The sequence below is a fragment of the Canis lupus genome, chromosome 37 (genome assembly GCF_003254725.2).
Source record: "Canis lupus dingo isolate Sandy chromosome 37, ASM325472v2, whole genome shotgun sequence".
Classification (NCBI taxonomy): Eukaryota; Metazoa; Chordata; class Mammalia; order Carnivora; family Canidae; genus Canis; species Canis lupus.
This window is the reverse complement of record NC_064279.1, coordinates 9,372,501-9,390,548: the sequence shown is the minus strand read 5'-3', so window position 1 is coordinate 9,390,548 and position 18,048 is coordinate 9,372,501. Positions and strand designations below refer to the sequence as shown.

The 18,048-nt window shown below is 41.9% G+C and overlaps 1 protein-coding gene across 1 annotated transcript in view; it reads left to right on the top strand.

Annotated features, from left to right (window-relative positions):
* The first annotated feature begins 4,619 nt into the window (after positions 1-4,619).
* The window catches only part of FTCDNL1 (formiminotransferase cyclodeaminase N-terminal like), a 161,259-nt gene continuing 147,830 nt past the window's right edge, over positions 4,620-18,048 (top strand). Inside the window, 5 exon segments of the mRNA XM_049106780.1 lie at positions 4,620-4,711; positions 4,713-4,735; positions 4,852-4,962; positions 8,047-8,087; positions 8,089-8,134. Coding sequence (XP_048962737.1) covers positions 4,620-4,711; positions 4,713-4,735; positions 4,852-4,962; positions 8,047-8,087; positions 8,089-8,134 — 313 coding nt within the window.

The window sequence follows — 18,048 nt, the reverse complement described above, 5'->3', positions numbered from 1 at the left end:
AAAAGGCAGGATTACGTGTGGCTGAGCTAAAGCAATACCAAGGGTGCTTTTCAATTCCTGAAAAGAGCAAAATAAGACTTTCCAGTCTTACTGCTGAACTTTCCATCGGACTTGCTGGTATCCGTCTCCTTGTCTTAGACAGGCTTACAGTCCGCAGGCAGGGGCGGACGCTGCCTTCCTCCACAAAGAACACTGAGACCCTGCCTGCCTTCTCTCCATTTGTGTCTGACCTCAGTAGAGTGGAGAAGCGGATTAAGGCTCACTGAGTAACTGCTGGATGTTGATGCTTTCAGAAATGTTATTTTCCTTAACGCCCCAGCAGCCCTGTAAAGGGAGAGACATTCTCACAGAGATGGTCAGTAGAGTGGGAAGAAGCTTTAGTTCTAGCAGTTGTTACAGCTAGAACTGTGGGTCCCTCAGTGTCACCCTGGTTGTTTTTTTTTTTTTTTTTTTTTTGGAGGAACAGGTAAGACTAGATGTAATGTGACTGTCTTCCCTTGTAGCAAGTAGACTCATCATAGGTTTGTTTCGAAAGGTGAGATACAGGGCCTTCCAACTCCATCGTCTTCCTTGGAAGGAAATGTTGGACACCGCAGTACTTTTTGCAAACTGGGAGCTAATGCTACCGTCAGTAAAAGCTCTCTAAAGGAGAGAAGAGAAAGTTAGGGACATCGGCCTAGTAAAATTATTTTGAAATTATCTGCTGACATTAGTGTTGGTTTTTAGGCATTCGTATGGGTATATGTCTATTTTATGTGTATCTATTGTAGGTTCAGTGGTGGAAAAAATACCTAAATATATATTTAATTCCATAGGATCCCAAAGCATTTTGAGGATTTAAATTGATAAGCCAACCTCAAAGGGACTGATTCTTGCAACTAAAACACAGACACCTCTGGGGTGAAATGTGGCAACAGTTTGACAGGCATAGCAGTAGCTTAGGCCAGAAAGGATTTATCCAATTAAAATTATGGGATGAATTTTGGCTGGCAGAATGTAATTACCAGCCTTGGAATGAATCCAGGATCCTGAGGTTAACACCCCTCCTCTTGCCAACAACCCTCCTACCTGCCAACACTCCGAGATGGAGAAGGCTGGATCTGACACAATCGCACATAATACTGTTGTGACATCTAAGTACAATGATGATGATGTGAGAAGCATCATGAACCTGATTTTTTTTAACACTCATTATGTTACTTATTTTTATGCCACATTAGGCTAGAAACCAAATGTCCACATAAATGTTAATTTCCTCAAATCTGTGTTTAAAAAGTATAATTAGAAAATTAAAAAAAATAGATCTAAAAATTAATTTATTCCGTCAAAGTGGTTATTTAGTGATTATTTCACTCCAGGAACGAAATTGGATCAAAACGGTGACATTTAATCCCTGCTATCTATGTGTTTCAAAAAATCAGGTTTTTTGTAGGAGCAATGTGTTCTCAAGGTTCACTGGCCTAGGGAAAAAAGGGAGACGCTTAAATGCCTGGTTCACATGGCTTGTCACCCTGGAGTTCCGGGGCGGGCAGGTGCTGGTACTGCTTCGCCCTGGGGTGGGCCCAGCCCTCCGCGCCGCGCGGCCGGCAGTGCGGGAAGTGCCCGGAGACCACGGGGAGCGGCTGGTGCGCGCGGAGCCCCCTGCCCGACCCGCCTCGTCCTTCCATCCTAAGAAGGCGGGCGTGTACAAAAGACCCTGGTGGGGACGCCCACGCGAAGCCAGAGGGGGCGCGAAGGCGACTCCAGGCGACACGTGCCACGGTCCGGCGGCCCGCTCGTCGGGAGGCGGCCGCGGAGCGCGCTCGGGCCGGGGCGGGGGCGGGGGCGGGGGCGGGGCCGGCGGCGGGGCTGCGCGCACACCCGGGGCCGCGCGCGAGGGTCGGGCCCTCCGCGGGCGGCGCTGCGGGCGCTGCCTCCCGAGCCGGGCCTGCCAGTGCCGCCGCCCCAGGTGCTGCTCGCGGCGCGGCACTGCCCCGAGGCCCGCGCCCCGTCCCTCGCGTTAGCCTTCCCAGGGCGGGTGCCCCGCAGCACGCGACCCCGCCGAGGCCCCCCACCCCCGTGCCCGCCAAACCCCCTCGCGCCCCCGCGCGCCCCCGCCGAGGCATCCCCCGGGCCTCCCAGCTTCCGCGCGCCCCTGCCCCCCACCGAGCCCCCCCTCGCCAAGCCTCTGCGCGCCCCACCTACCCCCCAGCCTCCTCGCGCCCCCTCCCCGCGACCCCGCCGAGACCCACCTCCCTCCGCGCCCCCGCCGAACACCCCCGCGCCCAGCCGAGCCCCCGCGCGCCCCCGCCGAGGCCCCCCACGGAGCCCCCGCGCGCTCCCGCCGAGCCCCCGCTGAGCCCCCCCCCGCGCGCCCCCCGCCGAGCCCCCGCCGAGCCACCCCGCGCACCCGCCGAGCTCCGGCTGAGCCCCTCGCGCGCCCCAGCCGAGCCCTCGCTGAGCCCCCCCGCGCCCCCGCCGAGCCCCCCCGCGCCCCCGCTGAGCCCCCCAAGCCCCCGCTGAACCCCCCGCGCGCTCCCGCCGAGCCCCACGAGCCCCCGCCCAGCCCCCCTGAGTCCCCCCGCGCGCCCCCGCTCAGACCCCCCCCCCGCCGAGTCCCCCCCCCGCGCGCTCTCGCCGAGCCCCTCCCGCGCCCCCGCCGAGCCCCCGCGCGCCCCCGCTGAGCCCCCCGCGTGCTCCCGCCGAGCCCCTCCCGCGCCCCTGCCGAGCCCCCGCTGAGCCCCCCCCCCTGCGCGCGCTCCCGCCGAGCCCCTCCCGCGCCCCCGGCGAGCCCCCTCCGCGCGCTCCCGCCGAGCCCCCCGGCGCGGCCCCGCCGAGCCTCCTGGCGGCCCCGGGAGCGCGGAGGGCGGCGCGTGCGCAGGGGCGGGGGTGGCGGGCGGGCCCCGGGTTCGGGGCGGCGGGGTGGAGCCGTGGCTGGGGGCTGCGCGGCCGGGGCGCGTCCTCGGAAACCGCTGGCGCTGGCGCGGTTGCTCGGCGGGGCTGTGAGAGCGGAGAGCGGAGAAACCCCGACTCCGCTGACCAGCCTGACTGCGCTCAGCTTTCGCGGTGAAGGTAGATTCCCCCAACACCATCTTTGTGTGATCTAAGTGTCCACAGGGAATCGAAATGTGGAATGGGAGGATGAAACTAATCCTTTCTTTTGCACTGTTAGGGGTTGCCATAAACACCATTTGTTACAAAGCATAATTATGTTGGGAAAGTGCCTGATGAGACAATTAAGCTACATAAACACACTGAAAACAAATGAAAGCCAGAAGACGCCCACACCCCTTGTGTAAAGCAATTTTTTGTTTACATAGAGACGAGAGGGGTCTGAGCTGCTGCTCTATTGCAACAATGTTATTAATGTCTGCAAAAACCTAATGACCGTATTTTGATGAATTTTCGATCATGAGATGATGGTCACAAGATGAAGAGTCGTGGCCATCAACTCAAATCTGGACCAGCCGTGGACCCCTGCGTCCCCTCTAGGTGAGGACGGTTAGGCCAATGGACAATCCTAGAACAGGAGCCGAAGCCAAAGGATTTAAGCCCCGGCGGTACTGCTATTTGTACCAGGGCACAACTGAGCCTAAACCCTAAAGCTTAACATGAGTCTCAAACTCGTACACCATGCACTGGGGTGTTCCCCACCCTGAGAACGTTACCTGATACAAAATAACCCTTATGAAATAATTTGTTGCCTGAATTCGTGAGGGCCACATTTATTTTTAGTTAGGATATTTAAAAGAGACCGAAAGAGACCAAAATATGGCCTGATTTTGAAAAGGGGAATTTTTTTTTCGTTATTTTCAGATATTTAAATTTCTTTAGTTTATAATATTTGAGACATGAAGAGATAACGAGTTGAAAAATGCCCGAGTACCAAAAAGAACCAAAGCAACCTCCAAAACTTATGTGATTAATCCACTTTCAACTAAAGGACATCAGTCACTTTTTTGGCTCTACTGATTCACACAGACTATTATGTCAGATTTCAGTTCAAGGAAGAGAGTCCTGTGAAAAGATTTTAAACTGAAAGGGGAATTTTGCAGATTAAAGTATGAGAGGAATTTAGTTAAATAGTTTTCACTTACAGCACCCAGATGAGTCCCTTTTATTTGTTCATGTATTGTCTATTACATGGCCCATACAGAGAACTTTTCTTTTTGCCAGAAAAATAGTTTTTATAAGAATCTTCATTTCCCTAGTAAATCTCATTTAGCAAGAAGATCATGCTTATTTTATTTAAGTAGAATAGACCTTGAAAACAGGGATAATCTAAGGAACATGATGTTTAAAAGGAAATAACATATAAAAGGAAATAACATACTTTAATAAATATATGCATTTACATGACAATTTAGGCTGACAAACTTTCCTTATATTTTCTAGTATTGTAACTATGTTCGTATGTTTATATGTGCATGACCACAAAGACTTGACTTCCCGGTTGACTCACTCTGAGGATTTTATCTTTTAGATGTTCTCCAGGAATGACATGGTGAATTGTTCATATTATGACTGCCTGGCTTCTAAAAAATATCTACTTTTTTTTATGGTTGATGAACATGAAAATATGAATGAGACATAGAGACCAAAATGAACCATGATTTTTCTCCTTTTCTAGAAAAATCACCATGTCTTCTTCTAGACTGGGGCTCCGTGTGGCTTCTTGTTTACTAAATATTTCAGAAGCCAGAAGAAAATCCATGGTTGAGAACATAGCAAAAACAGCTCTTCTTGAAAAATAATGGTAGGAACAACAGACAATTGAAGCAAATATGGAGTGTTTTGATACAATAATTTTTGTATTGTGCAGATAGTGCTGTAGAACACTCTTCTTAGACTTTCCTCCTTGTTCTTGTGCAGCTTGTTACAGCTTCTACAGGACTCCAGGATGCAAGATAGATCTCTTATGTGCACATGTGCTCTTTCTGAAAGCCCACAGAAGCTCAGCAATGCACTTATTCACTTTGGAGGGTGAGTGTCTGAGATGAGCATTGTTCAGGATTTCAGGCTCCTGAGGAGGATATATTTACATAAAGGTTTAATGTTTCCCTCATGGGCCATTTATTTGATCATTAATAGAATGAGCATAATTGTACATTATGCCTTTTATTCAGCAGGCTAAATAAAAAATAGACTTGTCAAATACCAGCTACTTTTCAAAGCTCTCTTGCCAGCAAAGCGCATGCCTTCGTTACAACATTATTTCTACTCCATTTTTTTCCCATATAAAAACTCTTAGGCAATTGCATTTAGTGATATGCGTAAGATCACTCAGTAATTCAGAAGACTGGGACTCAAGCCTCCTTACTCCCTAGCCCAGTATTTCCAATGAGAGATACTACTCTTTATTTTACCCTTGTAAAAACGTTCATGTGATGACACACAGTTCTAGATACCAGTTGTTTTGCTTTCACACACACACACACACAAAACGCAGTATATTCAGACTTCAAATCATTTTTTTTAAAAGATTTTATTTATTTATTCGTGAGAGACATACAGAGAGAGAGAGAGGCAGAGACACAGGCAGAGGTAGAAGCAGGCTCCCTGCAGGGAGCCTGACATGGGTGGGACTCGATCCTGGGTCTCCAGGATCATGCCCAGGGCTGAAGGCAGCGCTAAACCACTGAGCCCCCCAGGCTGCCTCAGACTTCGAATCATTTAAATAGAATTGCTTTGTTATTAAATCAGCTTTTTGTCAACAGGTGAGCATTAAGGTCATAATCCTGAAGCATTCCAGTGTATTTTAATTTCTGAGTCATTTTTGATTTGGTGACTACTTTTCATGAGAAAGAAGTGTTTTCCCTTAACCCACTTGTAATGATGGACACATTTAAGTTACTGTCTTACAAACTGCAGGAGCTGGAAATGTCTAAGAAAATTCCTGATAATTGCTGATAAGAAAACTCCTCTGGAGTCAGTGTGCAGCTGTGCTTTTGCATTCTCTTTGTGGGAAGAGCCAGCTTGGGCCTCTCATTGTCAGACACAGTACCTCTAATGGGATTGGGTTACCTGTCTCTGTGATTAAATGAATGTGCAGAGACATTTGTGGAAGCTGTATACTGATGGACACCTGGGTCTTAACTCACAGTTTTTATCAGCTTATTAGTGGCAGCAGCTCAAGTGGAATTATAGCTATTATACTCCATTACAAATACCAAACAATTTACTTCTGCTGAGATTCATACTGACGGTTCCTTCTGCCAGCAGTAATTTTTTCCTATAAGCATGCTTAAGAAATTGCAGGAAAGAGTGTTTCATTCTTTTAGCATTTGATTCAATTGTATCATATGAAACTGAGAATAAAAAGCTTTTCAGAAGAAAATTTAGAATAAAAAAAATAAAATCGTCTCTTTTCTTCCAGGAGCTAGAGTATGTTGAAAAAATACGTAAAATAAGAGGTTGCATAATCTTGTTCTTGCTTCATCTTTTATGGTTTTAAAAATGAGAGAAGGTGGCACTAGCCAAGAAAATGACCTGTTGTTTTACAAATATTTTAAATGCATTTATTTTTAAATAAGTGGACTAAATCTGTAGCATCCATATGAATGAGAACTCATACATTTTCTGATTAAGCAATGTGAAAATATTTAAATAGCCTAAAATGCCTCAGATAAAGGAACCCGAGTGAGTTATAAATTTTAGATTTATACCAGGGCAGGGCTCTGTAGATGGTCACTTGGCTATGAGTGAGTGACATATGTTTATCTTTTCATGTTATTAAAATTAATAGTGTAGGCCTGCCGTAAACTCTGTAGTTCCTATGTATAACTTATTTTTCCTCTCTTCTGAAAAGTTTAATTGTTAGGCTGCCAAGGGACAGGGCGACAAAGGTATAATAGCATAGCTAACGGTTTAATTACTGCCTGAAAACTTTTGTCCTTCACTTTGAATTTGCTTTTGTAGGCTTAAGGGGGACTTTTAAGGAGGCTGAACCAGGCTTGTAAACTTTAAAAATAACTTTGGGGTAACGTGCGGCTGCCATACAAGTGTATGGCAGCTTTCTCCTCCAGGTTACAGATTCAAGTGAGTCACAAGCCACCAAAAGCTGGAAGTCGTTAACATCTGAAGGCTGTTGGTGGCCTCTGAAAAGGAGATGGTGGAGACAGAACAGTTTCTAATGGACAGGTGCATCTATCCCAGAAACCTGTGCTTCAGGCACTAATTGGCCTATCCTAGTTTTTCCAAGATGTCAGATTTTGATCCAGGCAGTTTGATCTGTGCATTTTGGAAGGAAAAATTGACAAAGCCTAGAGGATGAGATTGAGAAGGAGAGCATTTAGAGTGATGTGATTTGGCGATTGAAAGATGAGGCTACCGGAACGCCTGGGTGGCTCAGCAGTTGAGCACCTGCCTTTGGCCCAAGGTGTGATCCTAGAGTCCCAGGATGGAGTTCCACACCAAGCTCCCTGCAGGGAGCCTGCTTCTCTCTCTGCCTGTGTCTCTGCCTTTCTGTGTGTGTGTGTGAGAAGAAAGAAAGAAAGAAAGAAAGAAAGAAAGAAAGAAAGAAAGAAAGAAAGAAAGAAAGAAAGAAAGAAAGAAAGAAAGAAAGGAAGGAAGGAAGGAAGGGAGAAAGGAAGGAAGGAAGAAAGGAAAGAAAGGAAAGAAAGAAAGAAAAGAAAGAAAGAAAGAAAGGAAGGAAGGAAGGAAAGAAGAAAGAAAGAAAGAAAGAAAGAAAGAAAGAAAGAAAGAAAGAAAGAAAGAAAGAGAGAAAGAAAGGAAGGAAGGAAGAAAGAAAGAGGCTATCATCTTAGACTAAATTAGGAGAACTTTGGCAAGCCCAGTAGCAAGTCCAAGAGATTATCAGACGTAGACACCAAAGGCTAGCATCTGAACTGAGCCATCTGGTTTTATAATAACCAGATCTGTTTATAAAGTAATGCTGTAAGAAGTAGACATTACTACCCATGAATTTTATGATTAGTCAATGTCACTTCAGAGGTCAAATCCCAGAATTTTTCTATCAAGCTAAATTTAATTATAACAGAAGAAATAAATTATTAAGATTTCATCAGAGAAAAAAATTCTTTCATGTATATGTTATTTTCTTTACAGGGCAGAAATATCCTGAAGTATTGATGCTCAATATATTTTCATTTTCAAGACTGCATAAGACCAATTATTACAATAGCAGCTTCTATTAATGAGTTAGGTAAGATTTCAGCTTCTATGTTTACATATGTCTTTTGATGAAAGATAAGCTTTAGGTAGACGTGAATGTTCTTTAATTATTGATTTCCTGTATAAATCTGAATACTCAAGAGAGTGTGCCCCCAAACTTCATTTCATTATTGTTCTGAACATGTATATCTCCAACACTTCCCATTTCCTCTTTATTAAAATGAACATTGGGATCTGAGATTTAAATATTCTTTCACTGAAGATGATGATCTCATATTTTATGTGGTTAAGGAAACCTTTTCTAGTTTTAACCTGTGAAGTAATAGTATTGAAATCAGCTTTGATTTCACTGATAGGTTGGCATGGAATGAAATAAGCTAGGCAGTTGTGCTTTGGATTGGGACCCTGAAATCTTAGGTTAGTTCATGGGTTGAAATGAAATGAGCTCCATGTCTCATAGAGATGTTGTTGGGTTTAATTGGACAACTTGAATTGGAAGGATCATAATTGTTTAAAGAAAAGCTTATATTATCTTAATATTGTTTAGTAAAGGGTTCAAAATATTTTTAAATAAACCTGATTTCAACTTAGCAGAGTGTCTTCTTTCAAAAGGCATATTTGTTTGGAGAGCAAAGAGCGGACTGATAACTTCCAGCAAACACAGAACAGATTATCTTGAATGTTAATCATAGGAAGTAAACTTTGCTTCTTTGTTTTTTATCTTTATTTTTAAAATGGTCATATTACACTACTGAAAACTCAAAGTAGTAGTATTATAGGTGTCTATAATATGTACTTAGGTATAATGATGGGTGTGATCCTGTAGTCCCGCATCGGGATCCCTGCATCGAGCCTGCTTCCTCCTCTGCATATGTCTCTGCCTCTCTCTCTCTGTGTCTCTCATGAATAAGTAAATAATAAAAATCTTAGAAGAAAAAAATTTGATTACTGAACAAAAACAAAAATCAAATACTTATGCTTCAGAAAAATGAATGTATATTTTAATGTAATTATTCATAAAGCATTCTGAAAATAACGACTTTTATCAGATTAATTTGATAAAATTGAAAAAATTTAAAGTAACCAAGTGAAAAAAATACAAAGTTGTTTAAGACTGATAATTTCTCCACTTTGAGGAATAAAGAATTGGCAGAAATGTGAAACTTGATGACAATTGGGAGGTGAGGTGAAGGGAACTGTTGGATCTTTTATTTTTCTTTATTTGGATAAAAACAACCTTTGTACAGATTGCAAAAGAAAAACAACTAGTGGGACAGTAAAATTATAGCTGCTTCTTTGGATGCAATTGAAAGTTTAATGATTGCTATTTGCAGTTTCACACGTTAAGGTAATTGTCTTCTGGCTACAACTTGGGGGCCTGTAAGTCTATCACTATGGAGGTTTGAGAGGGGATCCACTCTTGCCTGGGAGCAGTGAACCTCTTTCCCACTTACGCTCTCTCTGTGGACGAGTGTGGAGCTGTGGCCAGAAGTAAGAGAAAGTTTAGGGTAGTGTGTCATTCCTATTGGAAACCATTTTTCACAAATCAGGACAGTTTGTAATAATACAATCATTCGTCGACTCCCTGGGAAGAGTTGACCTTGAAGAATTAACATCAGCAATAGGCTCTCATGGGTTGCAGTGCATAGCTAGTCGCTGTGCCTTATCTCTCCACTTTCCACCGCACAACACTGTGGAGCTCTAAATGCCATGGGATGGGGCAAATCAACCATTTTGTCCCTTATAGATTCACCATAGATCATGAGAAACAACAGTAGTTTCTAATGAGTTCCTTAGACTCTTCAGGGCAGAACAATGGTGTGTTTTGCCCATCTGTGTCCTATTTTCTTGAGCAGGGGTAATGATGAGGTTGAAAAACCACTTAAATGTTAACTCCTACCCCTGTTTCCTCTGATTTTTTTTTCTTTCCTATGCACAACTCTCTTTAAGATTTGCTTTAGAACGGAACTGTCACATGCTTGATTTAAGCCCCAGGGGTAAGTTTAATTTGGAAAATTTGAGCTATGTCACTTGAGGTGTTTTTGAATTAGGCAAATTGGGAGAAAAGAAAGACCTTTTGCCTGGACTGTCTAGCTGCACCGTGGTTAATTACGAGATGCAGAGCCTCATAACCTTTGGGGGAAAGTCTGCCTTAGGATAATTGCATTCTTCTCTGTATGACCTCAAGTCCCTGTATGATGTTGCCTCATTTTTATTTAATGCTGAATTGTCTAACAATTGGGATATAGATTTGGACTCTGATGGAGTTACATCAAGTAGTAGCAACAGGGAAGGAGACTTGTTTCCAGAGGAGCACCTCACTGCCTGTGTGTTTTAATGTGACCTGACAACCTAAAGATTTATTTACCAGGGCAGTCTTAGCCCAGAATTTGCTGCACCTTTTATCCAAGGAAGGGTTAAGATTCAGCGGGGGGGGGGGGGGAGGGGGGGATACATTTCACACAAAAATGAAGAGTTCAGAATTGTCCAGACCAGAATAATGATTTTAATTGTCTTCAAAACAATTATGTTCAATTACATTAAGTCTCAAATTAGCTAGTACATGAAGTTCTTCATTACATCAGGACTAGTCCACCCCCAGATGTTCATCCTGCGTAGGAGACAGTTGACAATCGGAGGGTCTGGACACAGTATTTCTCCCTTCCCTTGCCCTTTTGCTTCATTGGCAGCTACTGTACCTCATGATTTAAACATGGACATTTCTAATTAAATGAGAGCTCAGCTGCATTCTTAAACTAATTTATAACATTTGATTTGAAATGTAATAGCTTCAATCTTCATCTGATTAAAAACAGTCATATACTGTATATGGTTACTATTTTGATGCTGCAACATGCAGTTTTTATTTTTACATTCCCCTTTCTACACAGCTGTTCATCTAATATCATCCAATTTTTAAAAATTTTTTTTTTTTTGGTTGTTGTTGTAACAGCATGCTCAGGCATTCTTATGAGGTAGAAGTATTCAAATTCTAGGACTTTACTGTTCTCAGAACAGTGAAGGGATGTTTTTCACTTAGGGTAATCCCTTCTCACGGAAACCAACTTTAGGATAATACGTTAACTAACTTTCTTTGGGAGGAAGGGCAATGGAGAACATTCTAGTGACATGAAAAATAATTAATGTTGATATGTGTAATTCATGTATGCTTTATATGCAAATGTCCTGAATAATATATTTCAGAACTTTTTTATAGCAACTGTAAGCTTGCTTTTAACTTAAGGAATGGTTTCTGAAAGTGGGGTTCAAAATTGATGTTCAGAGGCCTTATAAATAATGTAAAAATTATTTGCAAGTTTTATGCATGTTCATTTGTGTATATACACATATGCACAAACACATGTAATTGTGCATCTAATTTTAGTTTAAGAACTTTTAGGATAATGGGCACAGCAATACAGAGGCTCAGATGTGAGAGCACTGTGAGTTTGAGGACTTGCAAAGGATGTCAGTGTAGCTGGCTGGAACTTAAAGATGGGTTGGAATGAGAGAGGCATTCCTGGGCATGTTAAAAAAAATGAAGCTTCAGAGGTAATTAGAGGTCAGAGCATGAAGTCCTATATTGCAAGTTGAGGAGTTTAAACCTTATACCAAAGGCGCTGGGAACCACAGAAGAGTTTTAAGCAAGAGAGTGGTATGATCAGCTTTGAATTTTAGAAGCTTACTCTGCCTACATATTAGAGGATGGACTGGAAGCAGGCAAACCAGTCTGGAAAGGTGGTGGTGCCTTAGGTAATACAGTGGAGAGAATGGACAGAAACCATAGGATGTTGGGGGTGGAAACAAAGCAGTGGTATGTAAGTGTCATCACTTACAAATGATGTAAGAAAGGGGATTTGGGGGGAAAGAAAGTGAATACTTTTTTACATGCTGCCACTTGGCAATTAGATATAAAATGGAGAGCTAGGGGACACAGAGATCTAGTCTCTATTTATTTAAAGCTTACACTTTTCAAAAAATATTTTGGACTTCAGTTTTCATTTTCAATAAAAAACACATGTGACCTGTTAAACACATGTGACCTGTTAGGCTCTCTTTCATTTTTATCTGTATTATGTCTCTAGAATTTTTCTTTCCTCCCTTTTCCCCTTCCTCCCTGTGTCCTTCCCTCTCTTCTCTCTCTCTTCTGTCCTCCTTCCTTTCCTCCTTTTTCCTCTTTGTTATAATCCAAGTGATACACACATGTGGCTGAAAGCTGACTATATCACAGGGTTTGTTCCCAAAACTCTAAGAACCTACATAACTCCTCTTTCCCTATCACTTAATTGGCTTCTTCCCAAAGCCAAGTGCTTTCAGCCCTTTGGCCTTATCATATAGGATTCAACTCCAGATATCTAAATGCCAACTCATATTGGTGCTTTCTTGGTTTTTCAGTTTTAGGCATTGTCTGTTGACTTCTCCCTGCAGAAGGTGAGGATTTCTCTTCCTTTTACCACTCACCCCCACCCCCAACATACACACACTCACAAACTCTTCCTAATCTTCCTTCTTCCCCATACAATTATGTCAAAATTTGGATAAATATTTAATGGCTACATTATTATAGGTATGTTAAACATTATTCACAATGAAGTATTCAGAATGTTGTTTTCGTTTTACCCTTTCTGCACAACTTTTTCTTTTGGCTGGAATTGATCATTATATTTTTGATTGTTTATTGACCTAGTTTTTTATATACAATCAATGGTTTAACCCCAACCTCTCTGTTAATAATGACATCTCTCCACACATTTAGATTGATAGAACATTCAATACATGGAATGTTCTATCTGTTTAATCTCCTTAAGGAACTGTCTTCTAGACCTTTCTGACCTGTTCCAATCTAGACCAGTTGCCCTCAATTTGTTGAGGATAACTGTAATCATGGAATCTCCCTTAACCATCATCCTGGGTGTTCCCTTTATCTCTCTCCATGTTGAATACACTGGTTACTAAATTTCATATCTTCTCTTTTTTGTCCCCCTTAGGTTATGTCCTTGTTTTAGGGGAACATATCTTCTATTTACTTCTAAAAAGGGGGGGGGCGAGTATATGGAGACCTTGGATGTCTGAAAATGCTATTATTCTATCATCATACTTGTTAGTTTGGCTAGGTATAAAATTCTAGGTTAGAAATCATAAGCCTTTATTTTGCAGACATTGTATTATTGAACTTTTATTTTTATGTTACTGTTGTGACCTTTAAAGCCATTATGATTCCTAATCTTTGTATGTGATCTGTCATTTCTCTCTGGAAGCTTGCAAGATCTTTACTTTGTTTCTAGTGTTCTGAAATTTCTGTGATGCACCTTTGTATGGGTCTATTCTCATTTATTATGCCAGATATGTGTTAGGCCCTTTGAATCCTTGAAACTCTTGTTCCTCAGTGACAGACAACTCTTGAATTGTTCCACTGATGATTTCTTCCATTTTCTCCGTTCTTTCTGGAAGCCCCATTATTTGGATATTGGAACTCTTGTACTGATTCTCTACATTTTTTTCCTCTTTCCCCCATCACTTTATATTTTTATAATACTTTCTGGAAAATTTCCTCTATATTACAGCCTTCAGTAAGTCTTTCATTTCTTTTATATTAATTTCCAGATGCTTTTGTATACTCTCTGAATGTTTTTTTATTTTATTATTTGCAATAACGTCCTGGCCATGTCTCATGAATGCAATATCAGTGAGTAATTTTTTTATGTTTTCTTCTTCCTGTATTGTGTCTGTTTTTCAACCCCTGCCCTCACTGTCACCCCCAGGTTACTTGTTTGTTTAAAAGGCTTTCCCGGATGTCTGATGATTGTTGGTTGGTGCTTACCCTAAGAGTAGACACTAAAATACTGGAGTGGATATTTTCAGTATATAGGTGGAGTTTGTCAGCTGTAGACTCATCTGACTGGATCATTTCTTTGATTACCCCCTAGATCAGTAATTTTTGGTCTTTCTTCTTGGACTGTTCAAGTTCCCCAGAGAAGGATCTTCCAGTCTTGAGGGTAGACACAGCTACGTTTTAGGAAATGAATTAAGGAAGAGGGCTAGTAGAGTCTTAGAATTTAGTTTGTAATAGTCTCTTAGCTCCCCTCTTTTTATTACTCATCTCTGCCCTCAGCTCTGCCCAGTATTCCCTAGCTGACATGCCCTGGTGCCAGATGCTTCTTGTTTTCTGCCAGGGTGGAGGCAGGGCACTTGCCTATCAATGTGGAGGTGGGGTTAGTATCTAACAGCTACTTAAACAGAATTCCCATGAGCCTCCCTGTTTTGAGCTTTGCTTTTATCTTCCATTCTGAAGTGGGTCTGCCGTTTCTGATCATTATCAAGTATCTGTGGCATAAGTCAGGTTCCTTCACTGCTGTCCTTTTGCTGCCATGGGCCTACTAAATCATCTACCACTCTTATATCTGTTTTCCAGGTTCCACACTCTTATATCTGTTTTCCAGGTTCCAATGCTATTGCCTCCTCTTCCATTTGTTTGAGTGAGTCCTCGCTTTTAGAAAGTATCCCTTTCCCATCTTTTTCCTGGGGTTTTAGGAGGAAGTGAAAGTAAACATAAGAATTCATACTCTCATCTTCACTTGGAAGTCCTTACTTCTGTAATTCTTCTCAATGATTTTTAATTAATTTGGATCATTCAAGAACACTTAAGTCACCTGATTTGGAATCAGTGGTAAGTTTACAGAAACATATTTTTTGTCTTATGTCCAACTCAATATTAAAGATATTTAGTCTCAATTTCTGGGCTTTTATACATTTTTTAATAAGCTGTGGATCATACAGCTTCCTGTATGTTTTCCCCTTTTTCCTTACTCAGTGTTTTTACATGTGGGAGCCAGTGTTTCTGAAACATGACCCTGTTTTCCATTCACACATAAATCTTCATGAAAAGGATTGAGTGAAAATGTGGGGGAGGGGTCAGGGAAGAAGGGGCTCAGGCAAGTTCTCCCAATAATTTTCTAGTGAGAGTGGGCTTACCTAACATGTAGGCTCATAGCATTCAGCTTTAAAAGTCTGGACTATAGCTATGAATTTTATAAATGATATGGAAACTTGCTTTTTGTTTTATGTCATTAATCAGATGAAATAATGTTTGTACAGTGCCATATAAATTGACATTATTTAGAAGATTGAAAAGATGAGGTGCTAGCTTAAGTAAGTTATATGAATAAATAGCTCATACATGATTGATTTTTAGTTTTTTGATTTACCTTAAATTATATAAAACATTAATGAATTTGATTAGAAATATCAGCCTTGTTAGATGTTTTTTTGAGTATCTTTATGACTTGGAGGACATGTGCCATGACAGATTCACACGATGTCAACACTTGTGTGATAGTCTTGAGACCCTTTGATTACCTTATTACAGATTGTCAAAACATGGGCTGATCTGGCAAATCAGGCACAACTTTCCCTTCAAGAATTTTCTACCCTGATTCTCTAGTTGCTATGGAGATTGCCTTATAAAACAGCCCTGGATTTGGTTGAGATTAGTCAATTTAGATGCTGGATTCTGATATAATTCTCTCCATCATCAGCAATGCCCTCATTGCCATAGTATAAAAACAGTGGTTGATTTTACAAGCATATGTTAACATAGTTTTAGGACATAGCATTTAGTTTGAGAATTTTAAGTATACTGGCACTGTATTTTAAGAAAACTGAAAAAACAAGGGATTATGAATTAGGAAAGTACTTAATTGATTTAGTACATTTTGATTACAAAGGAGAGGGCAGCCCCAGTGGCTCAGCAGTTTAGTGCCACCTTCAGCCTGGGGTGTGATCCTGGAGACCCCGGATCGAGTCCCACGTCGGGCTCCCTGCATGGAGCCTGCTTCTCCCTCTGCCTGTGTCTTTGCTTCTCTCTCTCTCTGTCATGAATAAATAAATAAAAAATCTTAAAAAAAATTACAAAGGACAGTTACCAGATTATTCATAAATGCATATTGCTATGGGTTTAATAAATGCAACAGGATTGTATCTACCAATATAAATGGAGGTACTAATGAGGAAGGATAAGGCCAAATGAGAGAACTGGGATAAACTAACCTGTTTTTCCACAGCAATTAAGGAGGAGCCCAACCTTATTTGAAAAAGCTGCACTCTTTTCTTTCAGTTTGACTCTGTGGTAACGTGAAGTCCAAGCAAGTTAACACCCTGTGGAGCAAGCCATGACCAGTTGAAGGACCTGAGCTAAGTAGATGCATACTCTCACCTTTTGTTCTTGAGATGGACAATTCTGAGGCCCATTCTAGCAAGACCAAGCCTCAGTTGCTCACAATGATGACTAGCTTGATAACACATCCTTGTATTGACTCTCCCTCTTTCCCTGTTTCACTCTTGATATATATTGAATAGGATTTATTGCAAATATTGAAAACAAAATTACTATAAAAATCTTCGGATGAGTGAGTGGAATGCATGAAATCTTTGCTGCCTGGCTGCATGATGAAGCCATGGATCATGGTGGGAGACATTAACATTCACCCTTTACTAGTAAAGGTATCCCCGGGGGGCTCTCAAAGTTTAAGGGCTCTAGGTTTTCCAATTTTGAGTAGTTATTTATAGTACCCAGTGATTGATTTTATGTGATCACTGGTGGTGTTTTAGAGACTGTGAACCTAATAAGGGATTTATAGCAGGTGACTGATACCAAAGCTAACTTTTTGAGACCTTGTCCCCAGATCTTAGCAATTCTTTTTTTTTTTTTTTAAGATTTTATTTATCGGGGATCCCTGGGTGGCTCAATGGTTTAGTGCCTGCCTTCGGCTCAGGGCGTGATCCTGGAGTTCCGGGATTGAGTCCCACATCGGGCTCCCTGTATGGAACCTACTTCTCCCTCTGCCTGTGTCTTTGTCTGTCTGTCTCTCTCTCTCGTAAATAAATTTAAAAAATCTTTAAAAAAAGATTTTATTTATTTGAGAGAGAAAGTGTGTGCAAGTGGGGGGAAGAACAGGGGGAGAGGGATAAGAGGACTCCGCACTGAGCATGGAGCCCGACTCAGGGCTTGATCTCATGACCCTGAGATCATGACCTGAGCTGAAATCAAAGGTCAGATGTTTAACTGACTGAGCCACCTAGGTGCCTCCTGATCTTGGCAGTTCTTTTCCTGATTTCCTTTTCCTTTTTATCCCTGCTTCCTAACATTTGCAGTGACTTCTAATGTCAAAGTCACTAGGATTAGAAAATTCTGAAGAAATGACATAGTGATGCTAGTGACATTGGGCCTGTAAAATGAACTACATCAGTCCAAGTCTGTCCACACCCTTGTGTATCCACCAGCCCATCTCCCTGCTCTCCATTGGTCAAGTGAAGGTGTACTTCTTCAGGAGACCCAGAGCATGTAATGATGTAATGACATAATGTAATGATGTAATATAACATGGTTATAACATTGTTATTAATTAGATCAATTATCATTTAATGTTTGATATTAAAATTCATGCATTAACTCATTCCCCAGTTTTAGTTAACCAAAAACATATAGTAAGATAATATCTTGAGATATTAATTCCTGTGTGCTTCTTTCCCCCATAGCCTATGCGTGACTATTTCCTGGACAATCTGAGTTACCTGCTACCTTGAGGGGTATAGAATTTTTATAGTGGGAGTGAGAAAGTAGCAGTCTGGGATGCTAGGGTGGCTCAGTTGGTAAAGCCTCCAACTCTTGATTTTGGCTCAAGTTATGATCTCAGGGTTGTGAGATGGATGGAGCCCTGTGTCAGACTCCATACTGGACATGGAGCCTGCTTAATTCTCTCTCTCCCTTTCCCTCTGCCATGCCTCTCCTTCCTCTCAAGAAAAAATGAAAAAAAAATGAAGTTCATTTTTGGATTTTTGACAACTTAAAGGAGAGGCCTCGGAGAAGCAGTGCATAAAGTTTATACCATTGCAATAGAAAAAACAAGGGAGGGATCCCTGGGTGGCGCAGTGGTTTAG